The sequence below is a fragment of the Melanaphis sacchari genome, unplaced genomic scaffold (assembly GCF_002803265.2).
Source record: "Melanaphis sacchari strain LSU unplaced genomic scaffold, SCAv2.0 Contig330_pilon_pilon, whole genome shotgun sequence".
NCBI classification, from domain to species: Eukaryota; Metazoa; Arthropoda; class Insecta; order Hemiptera; family Aphididae; genus Melanaphis; species Melanaphis sacchari.
Genome location: NW_020271200.1, coordinates 271661 through 285457, shown reverse-complemented (window position 1 = coordinate 285457; position 13797 = coordinate 271661). Strand labels below are relative to the sequence as shown.

The 13797-nt window shown below is 24.6% G+C and overlaps 1 protein-coding gene across 1 annotated transcript; it reads left to right on the top strand.

The window, feature by feature from the left end:
• The first annotated feature begins 85 nt into the window (after positions 1-85).
• LOC112596650 (protein penguin) lies at positions 86-7464 on the top strand. The gene is made up of 12 exons (XM_025342406.1): positions 86-265; positions 2063-2331; positions 2396-2610; positions 2673-2903; positions 2972-3180; positions 3386-3569; positions 3630-3758; positions 3852-4006; positions 5238-5383; positions 6771-6938; positions 7004-7094; positions 7159-7464. The coding sequence occupies exons 2-12, from the start codon at positions 2076-2078 to the stop codon at positions 7301-7303; spliced, it is 1929 nt and encodes a 642-aa protein (XP_025198191.1). The 5' UTR covers positions 86-265; positions 2063-2075; the 3' UTR covers positions 7304-7464.
• The last annotated feature ends 6333 nt before the right edge of the window (positions 7465-13797 follow it).

Genomic DNA, 13797 nt, shown 5'->3' with positions numbered 1-13797 from the left:
TGGTAGTATTAACTGTTAACAGAATCATTATCACGAGTTCTTATCAAGCTATTTTCATGATAACCACGAAAACGAAACGACAAAACGTCACAAAACGTGCTTGTGCCCGTCTCCTTTTCTCATTCTTTAACCATATCCACATGGTCGACTTTGTTGATTCAAGAAAATATAAATTTTTATTGCTATAATACTGCATTTCTTGAACTTAACATTGTTTTATCACTAGATTATACGGTTTCATACCAAACTACGCTTCGATTTTCATGTAAGTACCGAATGAATTTGCGTTCATTAGTTCTATCAACAGTTTTTAATTTTGATAAACTTTAGGTTTTAAAATGTTCTACTTGTAGATATTTGTAAATGTTTACAATCTATATAGGTATGATCTAACTATTGGAACATTGTTAGTATTTAAAAGGCACTGTAGTATTTTGTTGCGAGCTCATTATAATACTTTCATGTCCGTGTTTAAATGCTTTTTTTATTGCTGTTTATCATAATTTTATTTACATTGGGTCTTGCATTTATATTATACCTATATACACAGCAGGGTGAATTGCCTATTTAGTATCCAGCTGAATACTATTTCAATCCATGTAATTGTTTGTTCATTTGATTTATTTATTAAGTATTTGTTAAAGATCTTTTTACTAGACTTGATTTATCAAATAAAATTGTTTGAATTAATTAAAACGACTTATATTTCAACAGCGTTTCTGATAATTGACTTAATTTATTTATTTGTATCAACTTTTTTTGTATTTTGCATTAACTATGAATACACTGATATATTAAGATGGCGTCATTAATTTATTATATAAACTAAATTAGTTAGTGACATAGTTAATTATTTTGTATTTTAAAATACCATATAGCTATGAAATAAGTATTTATTGTAAAATCATAATTGAATTATTGGTCACATAATTTTTTAAACCAAACATTTTTTTGTCTTTAATGATAATTTAGAAATCTCCATTTTTGAATTCAATCATTGTTTTTTATAAACAGATTACATGAAGTTTCTAAAAATAATTTTTCAGTTTATTTTACTATTAAATTATTATCTATACTTTATACCAAAAAAAAGAATAATCAGTTGGTTGATCAATTTTTATTTTTTAACATTACTGCACATTTCCCACCATATTTCCAGTTTTAGTAATGATCAAATGGTTCTTGACTTGTCAGTAATACAATTTACAGTGCGCAAAAAGTGATAGTTCACTTTAGGAACATAGCATGCTAAAAAATTTCAAACACTTGACTATATGAAAATTAATGAACCAAGGTCATATGATTTTTGTCCAAATACTACATTAATTTTAATTATATTTTGTATCTATCTTTTACATTACTACTTGTTCATTTTAATTTAAAAATTAAATAGAGTTGTAATTAGCTTATTATGATTTACCATTTTAAATTCTTAAATTAAGTCTACAAAGATTGCTAGTTTGCATTATTAAGAGCTTTATATATTAAATTGTTTTGCTATAAAACGCATCTTCAACAAGTTTTTCAGCAAAAGTATATAATACTTAATATAATTTGGTGCTGTCTACATAAATGATTGTAGACCGATTCTAACTTATATTTGTTTAGACCAGTGATCTCAAACTCAAATTACCTATGGGCCATATATTTTTTCAAAAAAAATTTGCGGGCCAAATTTTAAGTGTCACTTTTATACTTATACACTAGAAACTAAAGACAAAATGAAGACAAAAATACATACAAAATCCATTTATTTACTTTTTATTACTACAAAATTATCATTGAAAAAATATAATGATCGTTAACTTAAAATAAAATTATAATTAAAATTTAAAAATAGCTTGAATATTTGATAATTTTTATTTTTGAGCTGTACTATTTTCATATTTTTGTTCAAAATGTATTTTTATTGCGGGCCACATAGAAGGGGTTCGTGGGCCACAAGTGGCCCGCTGGCTGTATGTTTGAGACCACTGGTTTAGACAAAAAATTTAAAAAAAAATCAAAAAAATACATTTTTATTAATTTTTAAGATTTTAATTAATAATTAATTATTTTTTAGAGTTTGAAATACAATGACTATGAAACGAACTTCATCTACCAAAAATAGTACTAAAAAAAAGCAAAAACTAGTTACTGAAGATTCGATTGACTATACTAAATCATTAACATCTGAAGATGCGGAAACAATTGAATCTGGATTTGAAGAATTAGATAATGCTGATCATGTTGAAGAAATAAAAACTCAAGCTATCAAGAAAAAAGCACCAAAAACTGACAAAGAGAATAAATCATCCAAAAAAACTAAAGGAAAATCAAATACTGTAAATAGTGAGTATATTTCAGTGTTATTTTTTTAATTTTACATGTTTTATTATTATTGTTATTATTATAGATGATAAGCCTACTGAAAAACCTAATTGGAAAGAGTTTAAGAAAGAAAAACAAGAGCTTCGAGTTAAGCGCAAAACACAAAAATGTCCATTTTATGAAGCTGTTGTGAAAGCTAAAAAGCTTTGGGAAAGTGTGCGACGTGATGATTGTCCTAAAGAAAAAAAAGAATCCCTATTGGATGAACTTTTTAAATCCACCAAATCTCATTTAGAAACAGTAAAATAAATGTATTTTTAATTTAAGTATAAGATTTAATAGAAGTTTATGTTATTCTGTAGATGGTTTATTCACATGACACTGCTCGTATAGTTCAATGGATGTTGAAATTAGGGACACCAGAAATTCGTTCACAAGTTATAAATGAACTAATAAAACATGTTCCAAAAATGTTACTATCTAAGTATGCTTGTCTATGTGTAAAAAATATGTTGAAACAAGGTGATGCAGAACAACGTAAAATTATAATTGATTCTTTGAAAGGAAAAGTGTATTCATTTACGTTACATACAGTAAGTATACATGTAAGAAATAAATGATCTTGAAAATATTTTAATTTAAAAAAACTGTGATTCGTCAGAACTCTGCTAAGATCATGGATTTGATTTATACAACTTATGCCACTCCTGAGCAGCAGAATACAATGATGCACGAGTTGTATGGTGCATCTAGTATCTTGTGTGAATCGCCCAATGTATTATCATTTGCTGACGTGTTAAAAAATTCACCTAATACAAAGGATATTATACTTGCAAAGACAAAAGATCACATAAAGAAATTTGTTTTAAAGTAATTATCAAAAATAATTATTAAATACATTTTTCTATATTCTAGGAACTTATATTTATAATTTATAGTTAAGGTCAATTAATTAATATTTATCTTTAAACTACAATATTTATTTTATGTTTATGATATTATTTAACTGATTTTAACTAAACACACTCAAGGGATCTAATATAACTATTTATTAATGCTATTTTTATAATTTTAGACAAAAGACTTCTATGCAGACATCATTAGTTCATAATTTAATATATGAATACATTTTATATACTTGTGGAAAGGACTGTGATGAACTATTTACTTCACTTAAAGAATTTCCTATAGAATTATTTTATACATCTAAAAGTGGTTGTTATCTTGCTATGTACATAATATGGTCTGCAAACTCTAAGGTAAAATACATTTAAAAAAATATGATTCTTATAGATTATTAATTGTAATGTTATATTTAGGAAAAAAAGGCCATATTGAAACAAATTAAGACTACTGCTTCTACACGTGATTTGGCTACATCAGAATATGGATATTTAATTTTATTGACTCTTTTTGATTCTGTTGATGATACAGTACTAGTAAAGAAGGTAAAAACTGACATTTTTAAAAGTCTTAAAATAATATTTATGGAATCAATGAACACCTTTTATACTAAACACAATTGTTATATATGGTTTCAGACAATTATTCCTGAAATTTTAAATAATATCGATACAATTGCAACTAATGAATATGGCCGTAGGGTTATATTATCATTGGTAGCTTGGAGAGACTCTTCATATTTTCATCCTCGAGATATTGAACTATTAAAAAAAGGAGAATCAATAAAAGATTGGTAATATTTAATTAATAATCATTATAATTTATAATTTATGAAACATAACTAAATTATGATTACAAATTTGTTTACAATATGTTGTATTATTTCCTTAAGAAAAAAATATAAACAGTATTCAGTTAAACCAATGGTTCCCAAACTGGGAGGCGTGTACACATTGCTGGGGAGGCACAAATAGTTATTAAAAAATATAATTTTTATTTTAAAACGCAGAGAAAAAACATTAGTTGAACATTTCTCTATGTTCGTTACTTGATATCAATTATGGATAACCGATATATTATCAAAAAAAAATAGTCATTCTAAATATTGCATAATTTATTTCTAAAGTACACAAAAAAAGGTGATCGATTTTTTTCAATTTATAAGAAGGTGCGTAGAATAGAAGAGGTTGGGAACTACTGAGTTAAACTATTCTGGTTTTATTAACATACAACATAGTGCATTTACATACTATAGAATACATTTTGTGTTGTTAATATTTTAGTGAATTGATCTATCATCAAAGTTAAAAGTAAGAATATATATATTTAAGCATTAGATTTTTTCAATATTTTTATTTTTTAAGCTAGAAATAAACATTTTTAACCTTATATTATTTATAATACTTAAATATTTAAATATTTAAAAAAGCTAATGCTTAAACACAGATAATGTTTTTACCTTTAACTTTAATAGTAGGTTAATTTTAGTTTTATATTAAATTTTGCAATACACAATTGGTTCCATGAAGTTATTTTGCTATGTTGTACGCATGATGGTGTCAACACATGTGAGGTCAGCGTCTTCTTAACTTAATTTCACTAAATTAAAATTGTACTACTTTTTCTTTTGTAAAAATATTTTCCTTACAATTATAATTATAGTATAATATTTAATATAAGGACTATAATATATTTATTATAATATACAAGAAATAGGCTACATTATATAATCATACAATTTTTTTATGTCTTATTATAACAATGTAATTATTTTTGTGTTTATCATAAATATTTATTTATAAGTGTAACAATTATTACAGTTTATTTTTTTTTACAAATAATTCAATCAGGGTTCATCTTTTCTTCTATTCTAAAAAATATTTATTTTTTTTTGATTTTATTTCTTAATATCTTAAAATTAACTGATGAATTAGTTTTTAATTAATTAAAATTAAAAAACAAATTTTTTTGATATTGTCTACAATTCTAGTATTCTAATTTTGCTTTTTTTTTAATATTAATAGCAAAAAAGATGATGATGTGCGAGTAAAAGAACTCTTAAATGCAGTTTCCGATCGTTTTCTACAACACATACAAGATAATCCAAATTTCTGGTTAAGTAACGGATCAATTGCAATGGTGTTATTAGGAATCCTAAAATCTGGCAGTGGTAATTTTTAAGTTCATTTTTTATAGTGATTAAATAAATGTAAATTGCATATTTGTACAGATCATGGTATCTACTAAGATAAGGTCATACAACTAATAGTCATGATATATGGTATGTGTACTATAGCGTTGTTGTCATTAGTCCCATTGTTTATTGTTAACTTCTGAAATGTACAGCAATTCATTATTACTCGTTAAATGTTTTTTATTTCTACAATCATTATTTTCAAATGTTTATTGATTAATAATTAGTTAATTATATTAAAGTTTTATTTCGTAAGTTGTATATCTGGTTACTAAAGTAATTCAAGTTCAGCATATGTAAACAAGGCCTTGACTTAGTCATCAGAGTTTTCTGTTATGAATTATTTAATTTTCAACATATCATGTTCAAATTTAATTAATAGTAATAGTTTTGTTAAAAACAAAAATTTTAAATTAATTTTTATGATACTTTTTAAAACGTTTACAACTAACTGTATAAGTTAGCTTTTTGGAAATAAATATATATTAAGTATAATCAATATATTTCATAAGATTTTGATTATTAAATATTATTTTTCTGATTATATTTTTAAACAAATGTATAAAACAAATCTTAACTAAAGAAATCGCTGAAACTTCATTAATGAAACATTTCCTTTAAACCTTACTCATTATATTACAATTATTAAATCTGCAGAAAAGGTTGTTTTCAAAACAGTAGTCAACTATTTCATGATATTTAACGCTAATATTAACCAACATTTGTCTGGAGGTCAATGTTTACTGAATTATCTTATCAATATAGCATAATAATATGATGATGCCTGATAAAACTAATACAATTTAAATTTTTAAATAATAAGTATCTTAATTGACAATAAATTTTGATTTGTTGACTGTTTAAAACATTTATCATACATTTTCATTTCAATAATGCCTTTTATCTGTTCTGAACATAGCTGCCAAATATTTCAAACTTAAGAGCTATTAAAAAATAGTAAATAAAATATAAAACCTTTATTAATTATAAAAATAATTCTTGAGTATTTTAAAGTACTTGTTACAGTAAAAAACAAGTTAGTTCCAGAATGGTAAAAACAACTATTAAAATATTATATGTTTTCTGTTTATGATTATCGCTTATACTATAATAATAGTATGAGCAAGATATTATATACATTTGTGATTATACTTTACTCTACAATTTACAATAATAATTGTATATGTGCACATTTTCTGTCAAAATATGATCTATCATTGTGTGCATTTTGACTATTTTAAATCCTCTTAGTGTAATGCCTATTTACATTAGAATATATTTTTTGGTATTAATCAATTATAAAAGATCATTATTATTATTTTTTAATTTAATTATTAGCATGTGATTTTTGTTTATTTTTTAGGAGAAAAATTAAAAGAAGCAATGACATCTGTAGCAAACTATTTGATTGATCCTAACAATAAAGTAGAAGATAAAGATGTAAAAGTTCCTGTGTACGAACATTCTGGTCTTCATATGGTACTAAGAAAGATAATAGGTCACGATAAGAATTTAGTGAAAAATAATGAAAGTATGACACATCTTATAGTTAAATTCTTTTCTAAATGATTTATAATTATATTTTCATTTCTATAGCAACATTTTCTGAAATATTGTCATCTATAATTACTGCTGATACATTAAAGTCATGGATTCAATGTAACCGGGCCTGTTTTTTGCTTGTTGCGTGAGTATTAACATTCCAAATTAACATTAGCAATAGAAATTTATTATAAATTAAAATATTTCAGAATGATTGAATCTGATGTCGAGTTGGCTGTAGAAAATATAAAATCATTTTTTTCAACTACAATGATAAATTTGTTAAAGAAACAAAAATTTTCTGGGGCTAAAGTTTTAGTGACTAAGTTAAACTCAAAAGCAGTCAAAAAATAATTTACTTTTTGAAAAATGTTCTAATTTTAGGCATTAAACAATTAAAAAAGTGTGTATAATACTTATAAGAGGTAAGATATCTATTTTTATAGATAAAAAATTAATCATCTCTTTTCCTATTATCTACAATTTGTATCCGCAATTAAAAACACTTTTTTGTTGATATTTAATGTGTATTGCTGCATTTTTATCTTAGTTGTTAATGTTTTTTTAAAGATACTGTATAAATGTAAAACAACTTTTGAATAATAAAATTTCAACATGAAGTATTACAATTATTTTTGCTACAGTTTTTAATTAAAATAAAAAATTGGCCAATAAAAATGTATTAGTTGACTGTGTCTAATTTAAATATCACTGACACAATTAACTATTGCCAAGTTTTAAATATATACGTTGACTAAAGATATTTAAAAATATTATGATTGATTTTTTTATATAACTACTTACCTAATAGATTTTTAGTTAAGAATACAATATACACAACTAAAAGAAAAAAAATATTTAAAACCTCACAAATAAAAACCTATGTTGATATAAGTATATTTAAATATGCTTATTAGTTTCAGATCTGGTTGTAAAAAACAATTTTTGAGTATCCAAGGTTTAAGCATTCTGTCTTGTTAAATATTAATTAATCTATAATCATATAAAGAAGAAGACAATACATAATGGCAAAAAATTATAAACAAAATGAAACGCCGCAGCACTCATTGCACACAATGAGTACAATGCAAATCAGAAATATTACAAAAGAATAGTATTATGTTATCCTTCAATATTTAAATAAATTATAATTAAAGATTGAAAATTTTAGGTTTTTCAAAAGTAGTTAATTCTGTAACCAAGAAATATAAATACAATTTTTATTTTAACTATTTTATTATTAATTAAAAATATTATCTATAGGTACTTAAAACTTTTTAGTATATTTTTGTATTTTATACACAAATTTATATTTTCTAAATGCAATATTTTTAGTAAAAATTAATTTAATCTAAAAAGTAAACTCCCCTAAAAATATTTTGCCACTATTACACTGATATAAATTAATTTTTATTTAATTGTCAATAAATAATATAATCAAATAATTATACAATAAAGTTACTACATTTCATTTATAAAACAATTTTACATTATTAGAACATTTATTATAATTTTTGATTGAACTAAAATGATGGCGAATAAAAGTTTTTGAATTATAATATGTGAATAAAGAAATATAAATATAAATGCAATTAAAATTTAAAAATACTACTGGAAAATAATTAGAACCATCTCCAAGTGGTGTCCCCTGGGTAATGTTAAATTGTTCTAATTTTTTTTAAAGTATAAAATATTTTTGGGGAATTATTTAAAGTGCAATACAGTAGCAAATTATTTTGTGTTATTGTTTTATTATGTGTTCTTATGTATTACTAATAATAATTACTTTAACAACAATATTTTAAAATATAATTGGTAGTACTAATCTAGGCTAAATCGCTTCTGGTTAGAATTGTTTTTTTTGTGCAATGCTTTAGCATTTTATCACATACATTACGACTTATTTTTCTATGAAGAGGTTTGAGCATTGTTTACTCAACATCTATTGTATAACAGAGTGGTTTTTTATTTTCATTTTTTTATTTTCCAATAAATTAACTTATTAGGTAATTTTGTATTAAATTTTAAAATCCTAAGTGATAAAATTAAAAGTCTTGTGAATTTTAAACTATAAATATTTACAAAATTTTTATGAATTGGAATTTAGATGAATTTTATAAAATTATTTCAAATGATTATAAAAAGAAATTGCGGCAATGTATTTTTGACACATAGTAATAAAGAACCTTGCAGTGCCGTCGTTAACGGATAGGCAACTTAGGCAATTGCCTAGGGCCTCGCGAAAGTAAAAATATTTAGGGGCCTCACTAAGTTTCTAAAAAAATTTAAAAATTTAAAAGTTATAAAATTAAATGTTCTTATAGTATTATATGATATGGAACGAAATATTATTTTAAATTAATCGGTAACACACTTATACTAAATACACATAGTCAATAATCATAAAATCTATATAGTCTGCGTTTAAAATAGATTTGATTAAATGGATAATAATGAAATGACGCTTATCTGTTTCTGACGAACCTCTGTTTTTATTTTTATCATTTATTTTGAACAAAGTTTTGACATAAAATACTAAATAGGCATTTGTCTTTTGTCATCGAACAAATTAACGACTCCTGACTAATATCTACAGCTTTGCGGACTTATTTTTGTTTATGTTCTGACTTATTAAGGGTAAATATTAAATTATTTAAATTATTAATAAAAATTATATATTATGTTGATAACATTAGCAGCAATAATATTATCAAGTATTTTTAATATTTTTATTTTATTTTATTTTATTTATTTACTGGTGGTTTTTATATATATTTTATAATAATAATATAACAATAATTTTAAAAAATATTGGAATATTTATGCCTTTATTTTTAATATTAAATGATATTTAAACATTTTTTTTTGAGTTAAATGAGTAATGTTGTCCCGCGCAAAACACTTAAAACTATGTTACGTGTGTATAAGACAGAGACAACACATGCGGGTATCACTTCCTCTTAAGACTGTTCAGTGCGGATGCCAATCCGACCTTAAAACTATTTCATTCGTTCGTTCGCTTTTATAAAGTAAACGCTGCTTTACACACGGATAAACCAAGTTTATCAACACCACCCCGCAACTCGCAGGTGTTTTATATTTAATTATCTACTTATAGATAAAAATATTCCAGTAATATGGGAGATATCATGTTTATTGTATCTCATATCTTAATTGATTCTTTAACGAATACGTAGTTAATAAATATTGTGAATTTAGTATTTATAAAAAAATAGTATATTTTATTCGTGGTACGTCGAGTATCGACTATACAATCACATATAGTGATTGTTTATTAAGCATATTATAGTGCATATTTTAATATTTTTTAAGGCATAGGTATTATAGCCATATTATTAGCCTTTTTAATGACATAAAAACAAAACAATGGCATTGTTAATGCTTAATATTTATGAAATAAAATCTATAATATTTCCCAAGTAAACGATTTTTGACTATTCTTTTTTTTCAATATAGTTTTACTGCAAGATGGCGAGTAGAGATCGTGATCAGTATAGATCGTTCCCTTCAGGTCACCAAAAAAGATTAAAAAAACAAAAAAGAGAAGAATTTATTAAAAAACAAAGAGGCTCGTTAGATAAATTAGGGTTTTTTAACTGCTCTCGACTACAACAAGTTTCATCTAGTGAAATAAAAAATCCTGCAGAAATTAAAGTAAAAATAAATACTAAAAATGATGTAGTGCAGACATCTGACGAAATTTTTAATCACAACGACAACGTTCAAAATCAAACTGATAGTGTTATAAGAAGCGTAGATATGTTCACAGAAGTAAAAGTGAAAATGTTGACGAATGAAAATGACCAAGTGAGAGATATAGAAATGAATAATAGTGAATTGAATGGTAAATTAGATGATCCTGGTTATTGGCCTTCTATTATTTCTAATGATATTATAGCAACTATTGTAACTTTAGGACCAATTCAAATTAATAATTACGATTTTCCCCAAAATGATGAAAAACCAGCAAGAAGGTTCACTGAAAAATACTATTATCGACTAATGCCAAATGGAGAAAATGTAAATCGTCCGTGGCTTATTTACTCTAAAAGACACAATTGTGTGTATTGTTTTTGCTGTAAGCTTTTTAACCATTATGTTAAAAATTGTAATTTTATTTCTAATGGCATTCAAGATTGGAAAAATTTGTCAACAAGTCTAAAGCATCATGAAAATTCTATGATTCATTATGAAGCCCTTAAAAAATGGAATGACCTAAAATATCGTTTAAAAACTAATCAAGTTATAGATAAAGCGTATTTAGCTTTAATTGAAAAAGAAAAGTTACATTGGAGAAGTGTTCTTAAAAGAATTTTAGCAGCTATACATTTTTTAGCGCAACATAATGATTCTTTTCGAGGATCATCTGATAAATTGTATACAGAAAAAAAATGGGAAATTTTTAGGATTAATTGAAATGATGGAGAAATTCGATCCAATCATTTCTGAACATGTTCGTAGAATAAAATGTAAAGAGACTTTTGACCACTATCTTGGACCTGAAATACAAAATGAATTGGTTAATTTAATGGCTAATGAAATAAAAAAAAAAATTATTAGTTTGGTGCAGAATGTAAAATATTATTCCGTGTTGATAGATTGTACGCCAGATATAAGTCACAAAGAACAAGTATCCATTATGTTGAGAATTGTAAATTTACATACAGAAAATCAGTCTATTGAACCATGCGTAGAAGAATATTTTTTAGATTTTATACACTGTACATCAACCACTGGGCTAAATTTGTCAAATATTCTTATTTCAAAACTAGCTGAGTACAAAATTGAGTTAAGAGATTGCCGAGGTCAAGGATATGACAATGGGGCAAATATGAAAGGTGAATATCAAGGCGTTCAATCACGTATAAAACAAAATAATCCAAGAGCATTTTTTACACCTTGTGCAACTCATAATTTGAATTTATTACTTGGTGATATAGCTAAGAGTTCTGTAAAAGCTATCAGTTTTTTTGGAGTGATTCAAAAAATTTATTGTGTATTTTCATCATCAACTAGCCGATGGGACATTTTAAAAAAATACTGTAAACATTTGACATTAAAATCATTATCTGAAACAAGATGGGAATGCCGAGTAAACAGCGTCAAAGCTATTCGTTTTCAAATTTCAGAAGTAATTGAAGCATTAGAAGAAGTTTCGGAAACAACAAATGACCCAAAAACTAAATATGAAGCACATTCCCTTGTTGTAAACGAACTCGAAAGTTATGAATTTATTTTGAGTTTAGTGATTTGGTACGAAATACTTGTGGAAGTAAACATAGTTAGTAAGCATTTACAAAGTGAGAATATAGATTTGGAAATAGGCACGAAATTATTAGATGGATTAATGACTTTTTTAGAAAATTATAGAGAAAATGGTTTTGAAAAAGCGAAAAAAACTGCTAGGGAAATTGCATTGTCGATAAATATTGAGTGTACTTTCAAAATAAAAAGAGTAAGAAAAACCAAGACCTTTTTTGAATATGAAGAAACAAAGGACAAAAATACTAATGACGCTGAATTAGTATTTAAATATGATTATTTTTATGTACTTATTGATCACGCAATTTCTTCAATAAGAGAACGATTTACTCAATTTACTTGGTACAAAAATAATTTTGGCTTTTTATATAATATTAGAAAATTAAAATATATGGACGACGAATTACTAATGAAACATTGTAAGGATCTTCAAATTCTATTAACTGATGGTTCATCAAGAGATTTAGATTCAGTTGATATGTATTCAGAATTAATTATATTTCGAAATATTATTGATGATAATACAACAGTTCTTCAAGCGTTAACGTTGATAAAGAAATCACCTGGTAGTTTTCAAAACATTTCCATTGCTCTTCGAATTCTTTTGACTATCCCCGTTACTTCCGCTGGGGTAGAAAGATCCTTTTCTAAATTAAAGCTTATTAAAACATTCTTAAGAAGTACGATGTCTCAAAACAGATTAAATTCATTGGCAACTATCTCAATAGAACACAAATTAGCAGTATCTGAAGAATATAATTCATTGATTGATGAATTTGCTAGTAAAAAAAGTAGAATAAAACGTTTTAATTAATACACAAATATTGAAATAATAAAATTATAATTTCAAAAGTTGTGTAAAATGTATAAGTATATTAGTTTTATACTCTTGTTTTCTATATAATATTATGTTTGAATGTTTTGAGTTTTGATAAAATTAAGATTTTTTTATGATTTTTTGTATTACAAGTAAAATAAATTTATCACATATTTTTGAGTTGATCTTTTTTTAGTAAGTAATATTTATAACATTATGTATAATCAAAAATATTAATGTAAATCGTGAAAAATTATACACTTAACACCAAAAAATAACTTATTGTTGCCTAGGGCCTCGCAAAATATAGCGACGGCACTGGAACCTTGAATATAATTTTCAAATTTTTTAACCCAGTTAACAATTTTATCAACATTTAAAAAATGAATATTGTTAATAATGAAAATTAAATATGTATCAAAAATATGACAAATGACAAATTATAACTACTACATATTAATAATTAATAAAATTACCAAAAAAAAATATTATTTTGAGAACATCATATTCAAATGTTTTATCTGTGATAAATCTAGATTCTAGAACATATTGGTGAATGTATGAAACCAAAAAAAAAAAAAAAAACATTCATTCAAACAACTGCCATAGATGAACACTAACAACTTGTGTTATAGTGAATAAATTATTATTCTACAATAGGACAACTATTTAGCATAGACAAAGACCTGTTTTTGTTATTGAAAAAAACTAATGAATTCTAATCTATTACCTATGGATATTTTGTGGG

Excerpts from the sequence above, each read along its gene's own strand:
- LOC112596650 (XM_025342406.1), top strand. The coding sequence starts at position 2,076 with ATGACTATGAAACGAACTTCATCTACCAAAAATAGTACTAAAAAAAAG. Across the intron at positions 2,904-2,971 it reads ATTCATTTACGTTACATACA|AACTCTGCTAAGATCATGGA; the intron begins GTAAGTATACAT and ends GTGATTCGTCAG. Across the intron at positions 7,095-7,158 it reads GCCTGTTTTTTGCTTGTTGC|AATGATTGAATCTGATGTCG; the intron begins GTGAGTATTAAC and ends AAAATATTTCAG.